Here is a 25218-nt window from a genome sequence, read left to right as displayed (position 1 = left end):
GACTGTACTTACTCCGGTCCTGTTCAGCCTATATACATCGGACTTCCAATATAACTCGGAGTCCTGCCATGTGCAAAAGTTCGCTGATGACACTGCTATTGTGGGCTGCATCAGGAATGGGCTGGAGGATGAGTATAGGGACCTAATCAATGACTTTGTTAAATGGTGCGACTCAAACCACCTACAACTGAACACCAGCAAAACCAAGGAGCTGGTGGTGGATTTTAGGAGGCCTAGACCCCTCATAGACCCCGTGATCATCAAAGGTGACTGTGTACAGATGGTGCAGACCTATAAATATCTTGGAGTGCAGCTGGATGATAAATTAGACTGGACTGCCAATACTGATGCGCTGTGCAAGAAAGGACAGAGCCGACTATACTTCCTTAGAAGGCTGGCGTCCTTCAACATCTGCAATAAGATGCTGCAGATGTTCTATCAGACAGTTGTGGCAAGCGCCCTCTTCTACGCAGTGGTGTGCTGGGGAGGCAGCATTAAGAGGAAAGACGCCTCACGCCTGGACAAACTGGTGAGGAAGGCAGGCTCTATTGTTGGCATGGAGCTGGACAGTTTAACATCTGTGGCAGAGCGAAGGGCGCTCAGCAGGCTCCTATCAATTATGGAGAATCCACTGCATCCACTAAATAGTATCATCTCCAGACAGAAGAGCAGCTTCAGCAACAGACTGCTGTCACTGTCCTGCTCCACAGACAGATTGAGAAGATCGTTCCTCCCCCAAACTATGCGACTCTTCAATTCCACCCCGGGGGGGTAAACGTTAACATTTAACATTATACAAAGTTATTGTCTGTTTTTCACCTGCATTATTATCTTGCTTTAATTTAATATTATTTATTGTATCAGTATGCTGCTGCTGGAGAATGTGAATTTCCCATTGGGATTAATAAAGTATCTATCTATCTGTCTATCTATCTATCTGTCTATCTATCTATCTATCTATCTATCTATCTATCTATCTATCTATCTATCTATCTATCTATCTATCTATCTATCTATCTATCTATCTATCTATCTATCTATCTAATTGATGCAGGATGTGATAAAAGCATGGACATGGTTCTCAGCATTAGAAAAGGAGAGGAAGGAGCGAACATGGGATATGTTACAGAGGTGAAAGTAAGAAAGTTTCTTAATGTGGTTTATGTGGATGGAATAAGAAAGGGAGGAATCAAAAATTACACCAAGATTCTTTGCAGTAGAGGCAGGTCTGATGAGATCACCGTCAAGTTGGACTGGGAAGGAGCTCATTTTATTAAGTTGCACTTTAGTCCCAATTTGCAGGAGGTCAGTTTTGTTGCAATTTAATTTTAAAGAGTTCTGCTCCATCCAGGCATTAATTTCACTGAGGCAGTTTGTGAGCTGAGAGAGCACTGATGAAGTTCCACTTTTAACATTGAAATAAAGTTGAGTATCATCTGCATAAAAATAATAACCCAGTCCAAAGCTATGAATAATAGGGCCAAGGGGAAGCATATAAATACAGAAGAGAAGAGAGCCGAGGACAGAGCCCTGAGGAACTCCTTGTGTGACTGGTGCTGAGCTGGATCTGCTGTTTCCAAGACTCACAAACTCTTGCCTATCAGTCAGATAGGACTTGAACCATTGGAGGACAGTGTCAAATGCTGCACTGAGGTCAATGTGTCACAGTCAGGAGGCAACACTCAGTGGAAGTAGAAAAAAGGAATATTGTTTGGATTTACTATATAATTGTGGCTGCATTTGGAGAAGTGATTGTAAAAAGGTGCTGTGTTTGAATATAAACAATTTATTTTATTACAAGAACGTGTTGAAGATTACTGTGTCATGGATGTGGGACTTGGTGGTGCCCCCTGGTGGTTTATATATATGTGAACAGTGAACATGTGATAATAATCATGTATATAATGTACTTATGCAGTACTGTATATACAGATCAGATCACCTTTCATAATGAACACAATTCCAAAGAACTTTTACGGGTAACCCTCAACTGCTATTCTTTTAAATGGCAGAATGCTAGCCCCACTATTCTTGCTGCCATGGAATTTATCCTTGTGGTTAATAATACAGTATAATAACGTCAAATGTAATGTAAAAGTGTCTATTTCTGATAAAAAACATTTTAAAGTTGAACACAAATACGACGAATTTTCTTCCCCAAATGTGTTAATAAAAATGACTAGCGCATTTTAAAAGAATAAAAACATTTATGATTACGCTACATTCAAGTGCCTCTGTCAAAGTTTTGAATCACTACCATATATAAAAGACATCTGACCAAAAATTGTATTTCAAAGATAAAATACACCCGCAACAGCCTTTTTCCAAGCTACTGTAAATTCGCCTAAGGGGTTCCTTCTATTGTATATTACTGAAGGAAGAACTGCATTAATTTCATGCATATTTGTTTCTGTCTCCCAATTAATTAGGATTTCCGATTCCTATATCCAAATGTATTGCGGGCATCGACGTGTTGCCATTTTTGCCAGTTTCGAGCTATTAAAAGTAGAAGCTGGAAGCTTTAGTTTAGTGTCATGGGCTGCTGAGGACATACGCGCGTGCGCTAAAGTTCACTACATAATAAAATATCGATCACTTATAACAAGCATTTCTTTACGTATCATCGTGCCATAAACTACTTCAAACGGAGTTTTGAATGCACGCTTACCTGCGTGTAGTAACGACGGTCAACATTAACCACCGGCAACGATGTCAGTTATTCTAGTCTATAAATACACGTGTTTCAACTACTGTACGGCAGATGGCTTATGGAGTGGTCAGTGTTTTAACTTAGATGCCACATGGCCCGTAAAGCCATTTACTTCTGTTAACAGTGAAAATGCAAGCATTTCATAAAGGGGCGGAGCTACGACGGCTGTACGCAAATACTACCCATTTAAACGAGAATGAGCATGCGCACTTGACGGAAATCGGGACTTAGTCTGTTACACAACTGCTGTCTCCTTCATTCTGCTATCTGCATTTCACCGGCTCCAGCTCTGTAGATATCTAAAGTTCTTCCCTCTCCTTTAATTTAAAGTAATTTTAATCAAATAGTTGGCAAGCAAGAAATGAGTGGGGATCAACTACATAACGACTCTCAGGTAAATTAATATCTATATATTTAGGATGACAAAAAAATGTCATGTAGGGTAAAAGGGCGACTGCGAGTTGGAATATTAGTAAAACTGAAAAAGAATAATAATGTGTATTATAGGCAGTCTTTAGTTTGTCAGAATTTATACTTTAAACTAGTAGATTTCAGAAAAGTTTATGGGTTTATCTTTTAGCTTAAAACCATGAATGTATAACATTTTGGTTAACCTCGATTGAAACTTACGTACATTTTTCGAGACAAGAAAAACGACAATTTTTAAAGCCTGTGTCTTTCGTTTTATTTTACAGATCGATTCTGGTTCTCGAGTTAATGGTGAGTATTTCTGAATGCCTATAGACGCTTCAGCGCTGCCCTTTTAAACGGTTTTCTTGCCTGTTTTCTCTTGTCTGGCTCTGATTCTCCAGTTAGTTTTAACGACAGACATGGCGTCCCAGAGACTAAGTCCCATCTCCTCTACTCACAAGCGCCTATTGTTCAAATGGTGGGCTTAGAAATCCCCTTTAAATGTGTATTTTTCCCATTATGGACCCGGATTCTAATAGAGGGAGAAACTAATTTTAGAATCAGGCCTCCAACTGGCTATAGGAACATATTTTCGGGCCTTATTTTTGAGCCGAAAGTTGGGGTTTGGGGATTGAAGACTTAGTCTCTACGCCATTTTCTTTTTCCTCTGCTTACCGTCTCGCTCTCCTTCTGTAAGCGAGAGTGAGTGAGAGAGAGCGAACAAGCAGGCAGAAGCGAGCACAAAGTGCCGATCTGCCGAGATATGGAGGAGGAGGGGATGGAGGAAGGGAAGCAGAAGGCCCGGGCGATTTGTACAGCGGCTTGGTTTGTACATAATGTTCTTTGGCCCACGGAATGTAAAAAATGAAAGTAGGAGCTCGCCGGTACACGGAGCATTAGCTTACCTTGGTCTAGCCACCCGTTCGTGGGTCACACAATTTACATTTTACAAAGTGAGTAAAGTAAGTTTTAGCAAACGTAAAAGAGTATTTTAAATTATTCAATTTTTAGAAAATGTGACTGCCCACTTAATTTTCTTAAATATCTGTAAAACTCAGTTCACTTCCACACCGTACTCGTTTCCTGCATCAGGTTGGTCGTCATTTGCCAGTTGGGTTACAAACTTGCAATTTTCGTCTGCTGCTTCAATTATACAGTCCAGTGACCAAAAAGAAGTTGAAATACTGCTGGAGTGCGTTTTGAGTTATCGTTTACTTTTTCCATGTTGTGCGCTGGGTTCCCTTAAGAATCGGGAATACTGCCATATACATTGAACGTGTGTAGGATAAACGTGTAACAAGAAATGATACCTGTTATTTTTCATTGGGTTTGAATCGGCACAATTAAGACGTTTAGTCAATTTGATATGTAATCTCTATAATTTCAGCCCCGACAGAATTTTTTTTTAACTGTTTTTAAATGTATATATTTGAGTAGGGTAACAGCAGTGACGAGGCCTCCACAGCTCCAGGAGTCTCGTTCACATCCCAGCCTAAGCGTGCACTGTGGAGTTTGCACACGGTGTTCATTTTCACGAAGATTTTCTTGGGTTTCCTCCTACTACTTGAGGATATCTGACTTGGTGTACCTTCAGACCTGCTGTTTTCGCTCCGGCTTCTGATGGACACCTTATCCCTGTAACCTTGGAATGATGAACTGACTAGATGTATATTTTGGATTAAAGGCATCATTACTTATATCTTCTTTACGTGGTGTTTTTAATAACTGCCTTAGTAGTTATTCTGAGGGTTTACTTTGGTTAGATAGGTATTACATCACCTTCAAGTTTTCTTTCCCTGCTTTTGCTATATATTACCCATTTTTTTTTTTTTTTTGGTCCTACCAATCCATATATAAATATTGTCCTCTCTCATCTTCCAAATCTCCATCACTATACAACTCCCCAGTCTCTTTTTCTTCATGATGTGACTGTTACTCTGTGCAGCAACTTTCTGGGAGGTCTCTGCCATGCATGTGTCACCTTGTCATTTCTTACTTTTAGACAGACACCCTGTTTCCCATTTGGCATACTAACAAAGCAGATTGAATAATTTTAACATGCAGAGTTAAGTATTTGAATGTGTTCGTAACAAATGACCAGTGTGCATTTAGAAAGTGACAAGGAAAATGTAAACAAATTTAGCATTAGATTAAATGGCCATTCTGTTACCCAAGTATGAGTGTTAATATCTGTGTGAGTGTGTCTATGGTGGCCTGGCACCATGTTTATAGCTTTGTTTTGCTTTGGTGTCTATGAACATGAATTGAGTTGCGGGTTTCTTTTTTTAACACCAGCTTTATATAGTATTTCCCAATACAAAGTATAATTCAAGATACTTTACAAATATTACTAAGTGGAAACAAAGAAAATTGATCAAATAAAGTAAGTATTCTAAGGGTAAGTGGGGAGAAAAAGAAAGAAACCCCACTGGAGAAAAAAACCTCTGGGGTTCTTCTAAATTAGTTTTTAAGTGAGTAGGTTAAACTTTGTTGTATTTTTATACATCCAGAATTCCTTACCGATGTATTTACTTGAAACCAATTGAGGATTGGCATGTGTGTTGTATACTTAAACCCCAAACTCTAATCCGTTCAGTTTTACGCAATTCTTCCCTGCGACAGACTCTGAGCAGATGTCCAAATTTGCAAATACAACATTAGAATAGTACGTAAGCATGCAGCATGTGAACACACATGTAAGTGAGCAGCAAATAGAAAGAAGAATGGGCTAAAATTTAATAGAAACCAAATGATGTGGTAGTTAACAGAAAATGTGCCCAGTTGTCAATGAAGGAGAGAGAAAACAAACGTGAGTGGTATTCTAGGAGAAAGTAAACCTTGGGAGGTCTGCAGACATTTACAATAAAAATAGTTTACCTGATAAAGACCCCCTCAAAGTTATACTCTGATTTCATACCAACTTTTTTTTTTGTTTCAGTCATTCATTATTATTGTACTTGAGCCTGTAACGGTATTATGATATGATAGTCTGGTCACATTTGACACCATTAATTAAATTAAACTTACACTTTTGTATAGTGCACTTTCATATCCTAACCTAGACTTAATGGTATGAACCAAAGCAAGTTTTTATTAAAAAAAAAAAATAATAAAAAATAAATCTTGTGTTGGAATATAAATGTGTTGCACTTTGTCATAGTTGCATTGAAAGGTATTATTGGAGGTTAACTTGTAATATAATTTGCATCGGTCTGTCGTGGTGAAAAAGGAGCTGAGCCGCAAGGTGAAGCTCTCAATTTGCCAGTCGATCTATGTTCCTACCCTCACCTATGGTCATGAGCTATGGCTAGTGACCGAAAGAACGAGATCGCGAATATAAGCGGCTGAAATGAGTTTCCTCCGCAGGGTGTCTGGGCTTTCCCTTAAAGATAGGGTTAGAAGCTCAGTCATCCAGGAGGGACTCGGAGTAGAGCCGCTGCTCCTCCGCATCGAGAGGAATCGGATGAGGTGGCTCGGGCATCTGATCAGGATGCCTCCCTGGTGAGGTGTTCCGGGTTACTGGTGAGGTGTTCCGGGCACGTCTAACCGGGAGGAGGCTCCGGGGAAGATCCAGGACACGCTGGAGGGACTATGTCTCTCGGCTGGCCTGGGAACACCTTGGGATTCTCCCGGAAGAGCTAGAAGAAGTGGCCGGGGAGGGGGAAGTCTGGGCATCTCTGCTCAAGCTGCTGCCCCCGCGACCCGACCTCGGATAAGCGGAAGAGGATGGATGGATGGATGTATGGAACTTGTAATATTCACTTTGAGCTTTCCTTTTATGGGTGTACACATAGTATAGAAAATATTCCAATAAACAGAATTTACCCTTATTATTAACATTTTTCTACAAAAGCTACCGAGTTAATAAATAGAAAATATGAAAGAAGTATCTTGATGTCCCCATCTTTAATGACAAACGAGGGGTGAGTTGCTTTAACTATGTGAAAAAATATTTGTGCACATGCAGGTAAAAGATAAGGTTATATAAGGTTAAGATTTTTTTTTTTTTTAGTGCTGGACGCAACTTTTTCTTTATGCTGTATTTATTAATGCGTAATATATACGCACCTCTGCATCAATTTCAGATTGAAAAAGAGGCACATTTGCATTGCCTAGTTAATTTGCAAGAACCGAGAAACCAGTAATAGACCTAAGCAATTCTTACACTTGTGTCTTTTGTGTAATGCATTTGCTTTTTAACTAGTATTGAGTGAAGACAGTAATAATCATAGTAGCATTTACTTTTTGCTAAATTTCAGTTTTAAGTTCTTTGAGCCACTTAGTCCAAAATGTGTGTATTTGAAAGTTTGCCTGTAATTTTTATGGATGACTTTTCCATTTTTATAGCATATTTTTTGTTGTAAACTAAACATTAATGGACAAATTATATTCCTCGACTAAAGTATCATTCATTTTATGCTGTTTACTCAATTGGTGTTTGGTCTAAATTCTTGCTTGCATTTGCCATTTTCACCAAGCTGTTTTTGTTAGTTGCAAAATCAAACATCTGCAGTGTTTTTCTAAAAACTTAAGAGAGTAACAACTCTGGAAGAAAGAGTACTAATTTGACATGACTTGTAAACTTTTTTTTTTTTTTGAAACACTTGTTGTCAGTTGATGCACTTTTAATGCTTATCCAGTTTTGTTGGTGCAAGTTTAAAATATTGGAAGAGCATATTTTGTGCATTGTTGGTATAAGGATTTGGTTTTATACAGTGGATATCTAAATCTTACAGTACTGTTTTTTTTTTTTTTTCTGACACTTTCTGTTGATTTTTTTTTTTTTTGTTTAAATTTAGTGATCAAGTTAAAGTTGTAAATGTAAGGAATTTCTTCCTAGTCATTAAATTTCTGAAGAGCTTTAATTACATTTTTGAGTAGAGAAGGAGTGAATGGGTAGAAGTGAGTGAGCGAGAGTGCTTTATGTAGCCTGATTGACGTGCTGAGTAGGACTAAGATGGCAGAAAGGTAATCTTAAGACAGATCTGTGTTAAATGGTCACTAACCTATTTGCTGTCTGAAGCCAAGCAAGTCCAACGTGCCTGTGCTACTGTTTTTTGTGGGTATGTAGTGTAGCCTTTACCTCCCCCTTTCCATTATATCTTGATAGTTTTCTTTTTTGTGCATGATGTTTTTGTAAGGTTCACATTTCTTGAAAGAAGATATTGATGAGGAGTGCTTGGCAAAGGCAGTGGTTTAGCCAGCCATAAGGTGGCAGAGCACCCTTTGTATAGATTATGGTGTCCAAAGGTGTAAACTACGGTTTATTTGTTTTAGTTAGCCAGTGTTCTTGATGCTTTCTTTGGGTAGTTGGTATTTTTGACCACATTAAGACCCTAAAACTAGACTAGTAGAAATAATTTTAAAATTGAACATTTTTTAATTATTGGCAGCAGCAGATGTGATGGGCTCTGCATGATTGAAATCCACATAAGTGATGTCATTTAGTTGTTTGGATGTTCTAGATACAAACTAAGGTGAGCTTAGCTATTGTTGAAACTGTAAGTAAACTTTGAAGACCTTTTATTTTGCTTTTAATAGTTTTCTAGGTTTGTCCTATGTTTTATAAGTCGCACTTTTCCCAATTTTCTCCTTGCATGTTTAAATCATGTTCACTAAATGTAGGAAGCATTTTTTGTGATACTTGTTTTATTGTTTAATTTAATTTACAATTTAGAAGCATGTGTCTGTGAGAACTAGACAAATTCCAAAGAATGCATAGGCTGTTTCCACGACTCCAAATTGATCCTGTGTGTGTGCATGCAGTGTGGGCTTCTGTTTGACTTTGCTTCTAGATTAGATTCTGCCAAAAATGACTACTGTAGTATGTGATGTACAAATTAAAGGATTAAACAATTCAGTTAAGGCAACAGCATGAACAGTATTGGCCATAATACAAAATGATGCACAGGTTTGCAGCATTTCCAAATGTTGAGTTCCATGTAACTTTCATTTGGAAAAGGTTGAGTTCAGCAGAGCTGTTAACAGTTTTGTTGGGCATGATTGTTTTTTGTTTGAGAAATTAGTTTATAGCATTTTGGGGAAAAATGCATTGTACACTCCAGTATAAATATTCTTGCATTTATCATTTAATTTTGGCTGTTGTGTGTTTTTATTTAGATGCAGATTTTTTTTTTTTTTTGGCCTTTGCAGATATACTGTTAGCCTTTTGAATGATGATTTTGATATTGCTAGTTTAATTTGAAAAATGTTCACATTTTATTTGCTTATGTAAACTTTGACAAGTTTTTACATCTCCATTTCAAAACATTCTCATTTGAGAAAAAGGGTTAACTTACTATCTCACAAGTCAGTGGTTTAATGTGATGTGAAATCCAGGTAAGTAACTTCTGTTCAAATGTCCTTGTTATTATGAAGAAAATGGCCAAAAAGTGTTTTTATTCTAGTGTCTGAGTGCTGCTTTGGATCAAAACTTCCCTCTTGAAATGCAACAATCCTCAAATCATAGCATGTTTTTTATTGCCTAACCAGTGCTGGCTGTACCCAATGTATCGGTTAATCTCCTTTAATTATATTATTTAGGTGATCTCCATTTGCCTTCAATGCATTGTTACTGTATTGAGTTGCTTGTCAGCTTAAGGTCTTAAATTCTTGTACAAGTACTTCAAACTACAGCTTGTTTCAAAATATCCCCTCCCCAGTACCTCTGTACAAAAATTAAAAAGGTTCAACAAAATTAGACTTGTTTGCTGTATTTGTCATCAACAGAGTTGACATGGAATTTGGTTGTTATTGTTAATTTAGGAAAATAGCTACTTTTTGTGTAGTTGATTTTAAATTTAGGCAGTGGTTTTTAATGTACTAGCACCAGAATCTCATCAGCCATGAATGTTCTTTGAGGTAAAGGAAAATAAGGTTTATAAATCTTAAATCCAAATTTATATGAGGTGGACTTTGAGCATACATAAGCGGGCCATTTCCTACTTGCCAAACTGCATTATGGAGAAAAGCTACTTTCATATCTGTAGAGATTGTTGATCTGGTAGTATAAACCTCTTTGTATTATTACAGCTTAGAATATTTTTTTATAAAATTTTATAAACCAGGTGGTAAACATCCAAGTTGTTTTGCCAAAAGATTTTTTAGGTATGTGATGAAAGTTTAGTTTTAGGCTATCTAATCATTGTACAGTATTTGGGAAAGACTGCAATCTACATGGAGATTGAAGTGAAAAAAATCTTCAATTTATTTATTTTTTTTGTTTTTTCCCTGGGTGTTCCATTTTGGCTTATGTATTTCTGTATTGGCGGACCAGGGGGTATTTTTCGTACATCGCTTAAATCATCCGAGATCAGGTGCCTCATCTTGGATAAGTTAATGCTGGTGACACTCATCCGGGATAGGTTGGTTTTTCAAACGCAGCCGTGTATTAGATTAGTCTAGCTGGATCTAATCATACGAGATGAAAGCGCGCACCCACGCTGAGTGAAAAGCCCATATATATTGAGTCTAGAAAACATGATCAGCAAGTCTTTGATAGGCTGTAACAAAATGACAAAAGAATGGGCGCATTTTTTTTTTTTTCACACACGCGGCGCAAGACCTTTTATTCGAAGGACATGAAGAATTTCACGATTTAATATGCACAAGGGGTAACGCTGCAAAAGCAGCCCAGACCAGAAAAGACGGCTGGCAAAAAGTGGCCGACAAACGCTAAGTAGTGTGCATTGTACTTACTGAAAGCAGCGTTTCATTTCCTATGTGCTTACTGAAAGAGTTTCATTTCCTATGTGTCAGGAAATTATTTAATATGTCATAATTCCAGATCAAACGTGAGCACAAGGAGAACATGGGAACAGGTTAAAGTGAAGTACAAGAATATACTTCAAACTGGTAAATATTGGTATATAAATATTTAAAGAATTGTTGACATAATCATATAATCGAAAAAACATTAATTTTAAAGCTAATAAGAAGGCAGACAAGCAAAAAACAGGTGGAGGTCCACGCGGTCCAGACCTAACCCCTGCAGAAGAGTTGGCTCTCCAGCAAAATGCCCATCGCCCTGTTTCTGAGGGCATTCCAGGGGGAAGCTCCTCCTCAGAACCAGTGGCAGGATGCAGTGGTCACTTCATTTCAGGTAAAGGATGGTTATTGCATATATTTGTCCTCCATGTGTGCCTTAGGTATGTTCCATATAGCCCTCTTTTTTTTGTTGGGTCAGTTGCAGGGAATATCATATCCCTTGAACCTGTGTCTGACCAATGGGATATTGACGAAGGTCAAATATTTGATGAAGACACTGTGTCTGATTATTCATCAGGAGGAGAGGTACATTTTTCCAAATAATGTTTGAGCAGACTCCATTCTGATCAGTCCCATATGCCCCAATCACATTTGGAAATCCTGGTAATGAGAATGTTAGGCTGATTGAGATTCTTCATGGAACTGTGGGTGTTTTAGCCTGTGTATTACCTACCTGCAATGGCATGAAACGCCTCTTTTATTGTCTGCACACACAGGTGTCCAGGAGACATTATGAAAACCCGAAGGAAATATTTCAGAGCCAAACAGACTTTACGAATTGCCTGGCAAACTGCACTTTTAGTTAGATTTTCCGCATCGCCTACAGTATATAAAAAAATAAAAAAGTGCCGCTTGTAAAAAACCTCAAAGCAATGCATACTGTCTGTGTGGTTGTGAGAGCCCGACTTCGCTAAGTTTGACTTTGAATGTAAGGTGCTAATAAATCTTTTGAGGTACAATATTCCCCCTCGGCTAAAGCGGTATCTTTCGAAAAGAATTTCCTCCAGGAGCAATAAAGGATCTTGCCAATCGCGCAAAACCTTCTCTATATGAAATTCTCTTTGTATAATTTGCACACCAATATCAATTGGTCGCTCATTCATGAATGGCGAAGCCATGACTGGATGACTTCCACGCACCGTCGCCGATTTACGTGTGTAAACTAATCCTTGTTTACGTAGAACAAACCTGCTCCGAGCAGGTTTGAGGATTAGGATGTGTTGCTATGACAACACTTCCAACAAGAGTTTCGAAAAACCGACAGATCCAGGATCAGGCCAAATCGTCAACAATTACATCCGGCTAAACGACTAATCCACGTACAAAAAATCCCCCCCCCCCATGTCATGAGCTCAATATTCCAGCCTGTTTTCTTTTGGAATTTGCTGAAAGTGTTTCTGATTCTGATGCAGATTTATTTGCTTTCATAAAATGATGGGTGAATCTAAATATCTGCCTGAAATTAATACCCAGATGGAATATGGTGAATTAACAGTACCATTGAATTGCTGTGATGAATGGATTAGAATCTTGTGGTGTTGTGTATGTGAACACAATTTAAACACACTAATGTTAAAAGTTAGCACAAGATTCACCTCAAAGTAAACGGTTTATTATTATTTTGCATTCCATATTTAAGATTTTACTACTGTACAACTATTTTGTCATTAGGAACCATTTACATTTCATAGTGCTAAGTACATGTTAGTAAACAGCATGTTTCTTTTTTGTTTTTTATAATTGGAGGCCCTGTGATGAAATGTATATTTTCTGGGCAGGGCCTTTTAAAAGCAGCTTTCTAAATTATGCACATAAAGGGGAAGATAAATGCCTACTTGCCAAAAAAACGCAAGTGAGCATTTTAGTTGTTTTTAACTAAGATTTCCTCTGTCATTCATCCTCCAGGAGTCTAGATGGTTGATGAGATGGATTTACAAAACATCTCATTATTTCCTCATCTTGTATCCATTGCATTTATGTTCTTCGTAGTCTTAGGATAGACTGAAGCCTTTGAATGAGAAAGGAATTAGAGATTTGTACTAGTGCAGGTGTGTTTTAATTTTTTTTTTTTTTTTTGCTTTGGTTGCTAGTAGACATTTTGATAAACATTAATCTTGTATTGATCTGTATAAAACCTGAAAGCACACATCAATATAATAGTTTTATTCAGTCTAGCAGTAGAAGATTAAAGTTCAATTTCTGATGATATATCTTGAATTTTGAGCAGAATACTTAGGGGAGAGGCTGGTCTCTTTGGCTTTTAGTAAAATAATTCCACAACCCTGCATATTGGGGCTAGTGAATGTTAGAATAAATATTTTGTAAGGGCAGATTTCTTTACTGATATAAGGCATTACCCACCAACTTTAATTCCCTTTGAAATTAGTATATTTTGAGGTGCAATATTGAAGAAAAGATGTTCAGATTTTTTTAAAGAATCCATTTGTACTCTTAAGTATATAGTATGCAATTGCTGGTAAATGAATGGCACCTTTCATAAACTTGAGCATAAAGTGCTTTGAAAATAGGAAATGTCATTAATAAACTACTTTGTTGCAGCTTGCTCTCTGTTGTGAATAACATGAATCTATTCACAGTTATACCTCTGATGGCAGTAATGGGGTGGGTTGTATGTAATATGAAGTAGTAAATTACAGAAGACTGAAAATTTGAAGGGAAGCATGTTCTGGTTTGGATTTTTGTCGAGTGTGCTATGTGAATGAAACCCAATGTATTGGCTAGGAAAGTCTAATGAAGCTACATATATATAATTGTGATGAGGAATCGAGAAGCCATCATATGAACAGTGTATTCCACTGATGTAGCACCCAGCATAAGGGTCATGACTCGTAGTACATGGGGTTAGTATTATAAAAACATTTCATATGTTAACCTTATCCGATTCATCTGCAGGGTGTACTGTCTGAATCAAAAGTCTAAATAACAAAATGTAGACCTGAACTGTATAATGTGTGAAGGCTGAGAAGAGTGTTCATGTGTCACCTTGCAGAGAAGCTTCGTCATCACTTCTTACAAGAAAAGGCGATGGGTAAAGCAAAAGGAGGATGCAACATCGACAAGCTTCTGTTCCAAGACCGCTGCTCCCCCTAGTATCTTCAGTGTAGTAGTAACCACAGCACAGAGAGAAGTGTGTACATTGCAACAGGTACACATTTCGTAAACATAGAAAGGATGGTCCTTGGGTGTGTGTGAACTGTTAACATTTGAATCTGACGATTGCATATAGCACGGAACTGACCTCTCTTTACTATTCTTTCCTCTGCATGTCCTGGAGTACAAAAGAAACCGCACCATGCAACGAAAAGTGGACATTGGCAAGATCGGGGGTGGAAAACACGGTCACTGATTACAAGCGCAAGAAGGCGTGCGAATGAATATGAATAATATGAGTAATGTTGCATCAGTGCCACAGTGTTTTCTGAAATGTACTATACAGGTCATAAAATGAGTTATTCCATCCATCCATCCATCCATGGGTGTTGTATCATGATTGTGACCGAGAGAATATAAGTGAAATAAAAATGCACACTTTTACTATTACTATAAATTTACGCCGGCTGTTACAGACACAAATCAAATGTATGTTGTTATTGTATAATATTAACAATAAGGGCAGCTTACTACTCAAAAAGGTAAATTTGCTGGAGAGCTGGTTTCGAACTTGTGACCTCTGGATTATAAGTCAGCGGATCTTACCACTGCATCACAGAAACTGTCGTATTGTACTTGCACCTTTTGTGAAAGTGTTTATTTAATGTTTGGCCCTCAGCCTTCACACATTATACACTTCATGTCTTCATTTTGTTTATTACTAAAACATGAAAAACGTTTGTTTTAATGATGTGTTTTCAATTCTGTGTAGCTCACTCCCAGATAATCAATCAAGGCAGGAACTGGGGAAATTCTTGCCCGTTCTGAGGCGGGGGATGGAGGGGGTGGTATAGCAGGCTGCTTGGGTTTGACACATTTAGAAGATAAAAGATGCTGACGGAGGTGTGAAGGGATTTAAGGTGGGCTGCATTTACGAGTTTTTTTTTTTTCCCCATTGGCTCAGTGATTCTAGTGTTAATACAGTAGAGGTTTGTGATTTAATTCATTTGGCGGTTGACTTTTGGTTCTTAGCGACTTTGGACTAAACTGGCAAAGAGCTTCATTTGATATTATGCATACACACTAAGTTGGTGTAGAAAGTGCTCAATAAGAATGCTACCGTAGTTGTAACAAATTTAAATTGGATGTTTAACATGTCTTACATTTTGAATATGTGCTTCTTTCTGCATATATTTTCCATTAATAAACATTGGAGTAGAGCTGTAGAGTAAAAACCCAGATCCCGTGTAGATGTGTCACAAAAACCAATAACAAGTCAATAGCAAAATTTTGAAAACTTGCTGTAAAAAGCTTAGCATCATTATCGGCCTTGCTGAGTGAAAGTCTGTACTGAACTTGTGTGCCTGCAAGTAGATTTAATTACTTAGGAAGCCACAATAATACTTGTAACTAAAAACTACATATAAAAATTGCTTGCAGTGGTGATGAATACAGCATTGAATCTACATGTCAAAGAAAAAGTGCATGTCATGTCTCAGAAAGTGCTTTGTTTTGAAGGTAAAATTTCAGCACATAATTGGGGGAATTTTTTTTATTTAAAAAAAAAAAAAAGGAAAAAAAAAGCCTATATATAAACACACACACCGCTTTTCATTGGTGTCACTTTTATTGCATTTTTTGAATTAGTTTAGAAATAGATTTGTGTGTGCATTGAGGTGACCAATCACATGCGAGTTGCAGTTGTTTAACTTGTAATGTCATGAATTTGTAAGAGGAAATGAAATAATGAGATTTGTTTTTTAATATAGCGTCCTAGACACTTTCAAGCAGAACCTTGCACATATCCACAGTCATGCATGTAGGACTGTGGGAGATGAGTGGAAACTGCTGTCTAAGCATTGCAGCAAACAGCAGTTGTAGCAGGTAAAAAAATCAAAGCAATTTTCAGTCAACCTGTCTACACCAGCGATGAAATGAGATGCTTCATTTGCTAGTACCAAAATAACAATAATTTTGTTGAAGAACAAAGCACATATCTTTATTAATACATGTACAGTGTTAACAAATATGCATATTGCAAAAATAGGCAAAACTGGTTCGTTCTTTGAATAGAGATAGATGTGCAAATGCTAAACATGTGTCATTTGTTTGGTTTTTGAGGGCAAACCAATGTTTATGGTGTAACTTGTAAAGTGATGCACATAATAAAATCACAGGCCATTGGCTACAGGTAATGACAGTTAAGTAATAACCAAGTCTAATACTCTGAAAATGGCACAAAAAGGACATTTTGCAAGTTCTGAAAGTAAAACCTCTGGTGTAATGTAAAACTGATGAAAAATGATTTCATTCAGAAACCTGGAGGGGGGGGGAAGCACAACTAAAGCTTCAGGAGTTTGTGGAATTTGACACTGGCATGAATTTGAATTTGAAACAGCCGGAGTTACATTGGAATTTGCTAATTCAACAGTACAGTTATATTCAAATTTTTAGTATTTTGGACCCTCTGTATTTTAAGTAGTACTTTTCAGATACTGGAAAGAAAAAGGTCAAGATAACTTTTAAAATATGTACATGGTGAGATTTCAATGCAGGGTTTATAAATATTTCAAGTTTATATGCCCTCACCTGTTACACTGGGGAAAACTCCACATGTCTATCACTTATTCAGATTCAAGCCTGCATTCTATTTTGATATTTATGAATGCCAATACTGCAGTATTTTACTTAAAGAATAAGTTGAGTATTTTTCAAGTCGAAGTATTTTCTATCCATTTTTAAAAATCCATACCCTGTTCTGGCATTTTATAATGGAACCTTGGGGCAGGAATGGAAAATGCTTAATAAACTTGAAGTGGCAATAGTTTTGATATAACAACCCATACATTCCGTTTGTGACAACATAAGGGATATAGAAATCCTCTTATAGCATATACCCGGTACTACTTTTCTTGGGGTTAAGGATACATTTTCTATTTCCTGCTGTGGTAGAAATAACCTTCCTGGGAAGAGTTCTCATAAACATGGAAGTAAATCAATATGAAACCTGGCACGAACAGTTTACTGTGATATTTGTTTCTTGAGAGGAAACTACACCCAGGGAAAAATGAGTGCTAATGTGATATGCACAGCTTGTTGTGTTTTAAAATGGCTGAATTTCATATTTTTTTTTTTTTTTTTTTTTTTTTTTTCTCCATTGAAAAGTGACATGTATGAAGCTATATTACTCTCTGTGTAATCCGCAGACATGGATTAATGCTCAACCGACCATCTTGGTTTCAAAAATGGATGTATTCTGAAAGATTTAAGACTTTTGTTTTTCCTGTGTCCCATAGATTATTATAAAATACCACGACTAGCTATGTGTTTGGGTTCCATCCCCCCCTTTGTACTTTATAGAATGCATTTAACTTTAGAACACCATGTTGAGTGACTTACATTTTGAAAAAAATAAAATCTTGAAAAATTCCAAATGTATCATTTTAAATGAGTTGGGCAACTTGATAGAATACTAGGATACTCATTTTAGGAAAAGTGTGATATTTATGTCAATAAGGGAAGTACTTTTTATAAAAATGCATTGAATGGGTTTTCTGTTCTTTGCTACTTTATCGAATAGGTATTCAGTATAGTAAAATTTCAGTGATATTGATATCAAACGCACACATTCTGGCATTGTGGCCTTCCTAATTCATTATGTCTTATGCTGTGGAATGAGTTAATTTTCTGCTTATTTGTAATCACTTTTGCCCGGAATATGAATCATCAGCAATAACTGGACATGTGCATTTTTACCATTTGTAGTTATTTACTCAGCAATATGTTGATTTTAAAAAGCAATGATGGTTCTTTTCTACTTTATGCAAGGATTAAAAGCTACTATGACCTTTTCTATGTGGAGAGATGTTAACTTTTGTTGCTATAAAATGTGTAGAATGACATTTGGCAAAATGATTACTACTTCAATGAGTGCAAGGAAGGTACAGAGCTCTTGTTATGTGTACATTATTGAAGGTTCTATGAAACAAAGGATGATACTGACTTTTAGCAACTGATGATTTACTTTCCCCATGAATGGCAAGACACATTTTCATTGGTCTTTGAATAGTATACAGTAGCCTCTGCGAAGACGCAGTTCAGGGTTTGCGGATTTTTCCTTAGAACCTAATAAATAATTGTTAGCTGAAACCACAAATATCCTCCAATTTTTTATGGCTTTTTTAGTGGCAATACTGCACTGTAGAGAGAACAGGAAGCAACTGTAGAGGAAAGTGCGTCTTGGGATGGTGAAAGTAGCCAATCCGAGAGTGTTGTACTCTACTAGAATTTGAAACTGCAACTCCCAGCAGTCCCTGCAGTGGCTCTGATTGGTCTTCTGCCGAGGGTGCAGGGGCTGTTGGGGTCAAAGGATGTCAGCGCTACTTTTAAAAAGGGGGTTGGTGACCAAAAGAGAATAAAAGTTTTTGTAATTTGTGTTTCACGTTCCTGTCTCTCTGCCTGCCTTCTGTTGGGTTACCTGTACTTTCGTGGTTGGGGTCTGGATTGTCCGCCGTCTGCCTGTGTACGTGCGGATCTGTGGACTATCTATTTTTTCATCATTGCATTTCATCTGTTGCCGTTTTTCATGGACTTTACTGTGTGTGTTTTTGTTGGTGCTTTGTGGTATTTAATGTGTAATTGCCGTAAGAGGAGGGGGGGGGGGGAGTTGTTGTTTTCATTACATTTGTTATTTGCTGTTTGTTTACTGGTTTGCTTTGTCTTTGTCTGTTTGAGTGCGTGCGGGTCGGATCAAGGCTGGGTGCATCCCAGGAATATCCACCATAAAAACAAACACATCACAGTCTTCTCGACTGTGTGAAACTTAGCGGCATTGGATTGCTACAGCGTTCTTCATTTCTCCTTGCTGCTGACCTGTGACACATCTCCAGCTGAGTGTTCTCATGTTTTACGTTCTTCTTAACCCTTATACTGCCGCAACCAGTTATAGTTGTTTCCCAGTGCAATTTACCAGCACGCCGGAACTGATCAGTCAGTGCCGTACATTCGTTGAGCAGCCAGCTCATGACCACTGCCGGCCCCTGCAGCACTGCAGCCTCACTGTCTGTGGGATTGAGCCACTGCACTAGACTAGCCTGGCAGTGTTAGCGTTTACCTCTGTGTGTTTGTGTGCAGCCAGTTCAAGCGCCGTTGGCTCAGTGATTTACTGAATTTCATCAATTGTTCCAGTAGTTTTTTAAATAATTTTTACAGTTCATTAGCAGTGTGTAAAATGATCAGTGTTGCAGTAATTGTGATGCTCTTCTGATACATGAAAAAAAATGTGTTCCATTAAAGTTTCACTTTTTCTTTGTGAATTGTGACGTTTACTTAAGTGCAGCAAAAAAGTATTTGGTGTCCAGGGATGCATTAACCCCCAAGTACGTGGCAGTTTAAGGGTTAAAGCCCCAAGATGCCGTCGAAACACCCTGCACCTTCTAAGGCTTCTGGCAATGAAAACTCCTTGCACGAATTATAGTATATATAGCGGTAACATCGGTATTTTACATTCTAGCACTGCGTGTGACATATCAGTACAGTACTGTACAGTATACGGGTTTACCTTTACATTCTTTTTTTTTTTTTTTTTTTTTTTTTTTTTTTTTTTTTTTTTTGGTAATTTATTAAGCTGAGGTTGCAATGAAATTAGTGTTTTGGGGGCATATTTAGAGTCTAAACTGTAAAAAATAGGCATTTTTTTAACGACATCCATAATTTGCGGTTTTTCACAATTCGCGGGTACTCCAGGAACTTAGCCCCCACAAATTTCGGGGGTGTACTCTACTATTGCCTTTTAGAGTTGATAAGGAATGTTTTATCTCCAGAGAATTATCTGTATAGAAACTATAGTAGTACTATGTAACCTAGCAAGTATTTAAGTATTACCTGATGGTACTTCCTTTGCTATTCTGACAGAAAAAAAAAACTGATTTGTATTAGGGTGGTTTTCGGAAGGACTGACTTTGTTGTCTTCAGGGCAAATGTGTCAGTGAGTCAACACCAATGTAAGGTGTCTGTCTGTGTCCAGCTGTGTAGCTCATTATCATTCTGTTTTGTCTCAAATGATGTATGTCTGCTGAAGGGGCATTTCAGTGCTTCCTCATAATAAGACTGTCTTGTCTGCATATATCCTTGACACTGAGCACCTGAAACCACATCCTTTATGCAATTATGCATGTGTCATGGAGCAATTCACAAGTTGTGAAATTGCCATTTTTTTGAGGGAAACATTGCATTAAGTGGTGTCAATTAAGGAATACAGTTGAATGATTTTTTTCAAATTTTTTTACTAAACAATATACTGTACTGGGATAAACTTGTTTAAAGCTATCCCATAAAGGCTTAAATAACTGGACGTTGTGAAGCTTAATTACTTGTGCTGGAAAATTTAATTATAGCTCTGTAGTAGTATTTTTTTAAGCATTTAATTTGTTAAAGCCCATAATTTTAATGGTAGCTATGTGTCTTAAATATCTATAAATTTTCTTTACTGTCTCTGCGTTGACAAGGTAGTTTGTAAGATGCAATTTCTTTCAGAATCAATAACATTTGTAGCTAACTTTATCCCAAGTTGGTGTGGTATGTTTTTTTTTAATGTGTCCTAGATGCCTCCATAAATAATCCTCGTTTGAAAATCATTGTGGGCTTGCTTACTTCTGGTAAATGGAGCCTTTATCTTTTTGTACGAATTTACATTTGATACAACAGCTGTATATGTGATGGATGATAAAATTGTTTGTGCCGGATTTTTTTTTTTTTTTTAATGAGAAGCTTGGATAAAACAAAATGCTAACATTCATAGCACTTGTAAATGTTTCCTGTGTCAAACACAACATTTTTGTCTTGCTTGTGCAACAACTGTCCTGGCATGGCATGTTCCTTGAAAGTAGTGCTTCAGGTTGGGAAACGAATGGCATGGGGTGAGGCCTGCAGAATCAGATGGGTGTGACATCTTTTTAAATCTATAGACTTGCAGATTAGTCTTGGCAGCCCGTACAGTGTGAGTGGTATTGTGAAGCAGAAAGGTGATCGTTAGCTTTCTTTATTGCTGTGCACATTTTAAGTCATATAATCAATTTGGACTACTCTGCCATCATCATTGTGTACATGATTTTCATTGATGTTGTAGGCTGAACTGATTATAGGTCAGCTTTGAGAGACGTCATCTCATGACACAATTTCGTAGCCCATTGGACTGGTATATAGGTTGTCTTGTGTTAGAAACTTTGTTTCATGTGTTAAATTGAGAAAGCAATCAGTTGGCAGAAAAAAAAATCAAACCAAGCTCCAGTTATCATTATTCCTAGAGATAATGCATCTTTTGCTGGTCCTTGTTCCTTTCCTTTTTCCGTAGTCAGCCTGATTGCTCTTGAACAGCTGGCTTCTCTACACATTTTCACGAACTGTATGATCTGTCTTGGCAGTGGTAAAACTGCATTAATGCCTTAAATAAAGATTGCTTCCATAACTTTAAGCAGTCTGTTGATTTTAAGGACCATAATTTGGATTATTAAAAGTGAGTACGAATCAGTATAGTTTTTATTGTAAGTTTGTTTTCCTTGAAAATGATTGCCTTAAAACAGATGCAACCTATTTAAAGTTGCACAGCAAATGTTTGTCAGCTACCTTGTAGAATGGTAAGCATTATGGCAGTGGAGGTCACTTACCAATATCCATGAATGTTGTACCTCAGAAATGTATGCTTCACCCTTCCCAATAATACTCTACCTCTGGCAAGTCTTTTACGTGAACTATTCATATACAGAAGACCATAAACAGTCTTCTTTAAATTTTCAAGTTTATAAATTAACATTCTTGGCTCCTTAAAGCTTGTCACTCAAAGCTGAAGTTAATGGATAAGTAATCTTAGTTTCAGGCCTAAGTCATGCCATGGAATGGACTGCTTATTTAAAGGGGTGTTTATTTTAATACTGAGTTTTGCTTCCACAATCTTGTGCCCTCCCAATATCCCCCACTATTGTTGTTTTGTACAGAGTCTGATATCTCTCTCTTTCTAAGTTCTCCCTCATTAACCTACCAAATGTTACTTAACATTGGGCATTTCTATCCCTGCAGGAGGGTTTTTTTTTTCTTACTCCCTCACCTTGTTAAGTGCATGCTCTAGGTTAACATAAGAAGTGAAGATGCATCACGTTCTTAATAGTTCCACAAGATGGAATCATAACCAGTGTTGTGCAATGTCTGCAAGCTTTAAACCCTGTGATGCATGGGATTTCTTAACTCAAAGTATTATCAATAATTTGGTATTTATTACCTTATTTTGACGTCTTGACCTCTGAGATTTTTTTTTCTCTCTCCCCAAACTCTTGACATTGTTTAGTCTTGCATAGCTACCAGCAGTGACTAATACTTCTTGGTGTGGTGTCTGAGGAAAGGGAAGATCTGCAACACTTAACATAAAAGGACAGTGTGTTGTGTGGTTTTTTTTGTTTTTTTTTTCCCTTCACCCAGTTATATTTTCAAATGTTGCACTGCACTCAAACTTACAAGAATCCCATTCATCACATTTTTTGAAAATATTGGAATAATGGATCCAGTGCAGGACTCTACCCTGGGCAGGTGAAGGGATGAGCTGGAGTGCCAGGAGAACTTTACAGACACAGCGTGAACATGCAGGTTCCTCTCCAGTGTCTTGGTGGGAGATTTGAACTCAAGATGTCAGATCTTCTAATCACTTCTCCACTGCGCTGCCCACTTCTATATATACTTTACATTAAATAGAAAAAAATGTGTCAGTTATTTTTAGCAGAATTTTTTTCCCCCTCCCAATTACTAGCCTCTATAAAACTGTGCACCCCAGTTTCTAACTTCTGTATGTTTTTTTTATTTTTATTATATAAATGTATCATAAGTTAGGTCATTTAATTGTGTTAAGAATTTTCATTCATTAATTCTTTTCCAAATGCACCTGGAGTCCCAATTTTAACTACTGTCAGATAGTGTCATTGTTAATGGAGTTTGTCTGCTCCAATAAAAGGTGTCATTTTGCTTGGCTTTTCTCTACATTCATAATGGCTAACACGGTACAACACCCTAGTTATGCTCACTACTCAAATACTGTTTTTGTTTTCATACTGCCCTAGTGTGTCTTTCACAATTTGTCATCTTCAATCGTCTTGTTGATCTTTTTACTTTACTATTTGAGTACTTCACCATATCTGTTTTCAGGTTTTAGAAAAACATCATCATTGCTCTTGTAATTCAGTGCTTTACACCGCATAGTTTGATGCCGAACAAATTCTATCATGAATATATGGTTTATTAAGTGTCCCAAATGTGCTTGCACAGCTTTTCCCAAGTTAGTCATCTTTGATTCTGATCATTTTTAGACTTTGACATAAGGCCTCTGTGACTTTTGGCACTTTTTATAACCCCATTAAAAAAAAATACCATTTCCTTATTTATTTCACTTCTTTTAAATCGTGGACATCACTGTGCTGTCCGATTCTTCCACCACCAAATCCCATGAAACAACTCTGTACTGCTTCTTCACCCCAGTTAGAGGGCAGTGCTTATTTCACTTTTGGAAGCAAGCAGCTATGAACCATGTGGTTTACAACTGTGCACAGATGAGTAATCTCTTCAGTGTGCTTTGTCATTAAAACCAAAAAAAGCATTTTTTAAGGTCTTGCCACATAAGAGTAAATTAGTAATAGATGCATTTTTGCAGTGCCCAAACTAGTGTCACCAGTTTAACACAATGTTCAGTCCAGGAGCATACATTGGGATAGAAGAATCTTTCCCAAATTGTATTGTGAAGGGGTGTATTTCAGAAACTGAAGCCTGTCAATATTAAAGATGATACAAGTTAGCTTTCAAATATGCAAATAGATACAAGCTTAATCGACCTGGAAGTGATGTGCTAAAACACATCTGTAAAATAACATGAGAAAATTAGTGTGTGGTAAAACTTTTTTAATGCACATAAATATGTCCTGTGCTAAAATCTTCAACTCTAGCTTTTTTTTTATTTATTTATTTTTTTATGAAAATGTTTATTTTTCTGGCTTCTGCACTAAGGTGTCGGCAGAAAAGAGCACATTTCAGATTTCCAAATAATTTTTCAAATAATGAAATGTTACAATACAATACAGTTTATTTTTGTATAGCCCAAAATCACACAGGAAGTGCCGCAATGGGCTTTAACAGGCCCTGCCTCTTGACAGCCCCCCAGCCTTGACTCTCTAAGAAGACAAGAAAAAACTCCCAAAAAAAACCTTGTAGGGAAAAAAATTGAAGAAACCTTGGGAAAGGCAGTTCAAAGAGAGACCCCTTTCCAGGTAGGTTGGGCGTGCAGTGGGTGTCAAAATAATGGGGTCAATACAATACAATGCAGTACACAGAACAGAACAATTCCTCAATATAGTAAGAAATAAAAAATACACATTTTAGAAGTACAGAGCAGAATTTAACAGTAGATGATATATCCCATAATAAGATTTGGATTTGTGTAGAGTCCTGGAGACCTCATCCTTCAAGCTGCCTCCCCCAAAACACTTCTGTGTTTTGGTTTAAAAATGTAATTACTTCGTAGCTTTGTAGACCAGTTCATGATTAAACTAAGGTAACAAATGGGTGCTAATGATGAATGAACTTATGAAGAGTTAGACCAAACTGGTGTTGAAAGAATTAAAGTAGGCAATCAAAGACATTCATAATAAGTGAGATTTTGACAGATAAAACCATTTAGCTTTCAAGTCATCAGTTCTGACACCATAGCAAGAGTGAGCCATACCAACAAGACACAAGGTGGTTGGTTATCCTGCATTGTCGAGAACTCTCCCAAACAGTTTCAAAATGGGCTCTACAAAAGCCACTGAAGAACGACGAGTAAATGGGCACGTTTGAGGAAGAGAAATAGTGGTCAGCTTTTGAAACACAAGTGCAGCAAATGAGAATCATGAAAAGTGGTATTCCTTTGAAATTCTGTCAGCTCTGAACTTGGTAAAACCATGGGAGCCCAAGTAAAACCCTCCACAATCTAGAGAAATCTTGACAGAAGTGGGCTTCATGGAAGAGTTGCTGCTAAAATGTCATTGCTCTAAAGGTGAAACAAAGCCAAGAGCTTTGTCTACACATATAAACACATGGGATGTGACAGGAATTGCTCTGGTTTTCCAAGTCAAAATTGCCCTCTAATGAAGCAGACAGCTTTGCATGGAGGAGTGTCTGAAGCCAAAAGTGGAGGGCTGTAAATAGAG

At 37.3% G+C, this 25218-nt stretch overlaps 1 protein-coding gene across 1 annotated transcript in view; it reads left to right on the top strand.

Moving 5' to 3' along the window:
- The first annotated feature begins 2938 nt into the window (after nucleotides 1–2938).
- Nucleotides 2939–25218, top strand: part of LOC114659335 (DNA topoisomerase 1-like) — an 85713-nt gene continuing 63433 nt past the window's right edge. The window contains exons 1-2 of the mRNA XM_028811766.2: nucleotides 2939–3104; nucleotides 3406–3430. Coding sequence (XP_028667599.1) covers nucleotides 3072–3104; nucleotides 3406–3430 — 58 coding nt within the window. The 5' untranslated portion in view covers nucleotides 2939–3071. The remainder of the gene's footprint in view (nucleotides 3105–3405; nucleotides 3431–25218) is intronic.

The sequence above is a fragment of the Erpetoichthys calabaricus genome, chromosome 10 (assembly GCF_900747795.2).
Source record: "Erpetoichthys calabaricus chromosome 10, fErpCal1.3, whole genome shotgun sequence".
In the NCBI taxonomy this organism is placed as follows: Eukaryota; Metazoa; Chordata; class Cladistia; order Polypteriformes; family Polypteridae; genus Erpetoichthys; species Erpetoichthys calabaricus.
Note: the sequence above shows the minus strand (reverse complement) of the source record. Positions and strands in the feature narration are given on the sequence as shown.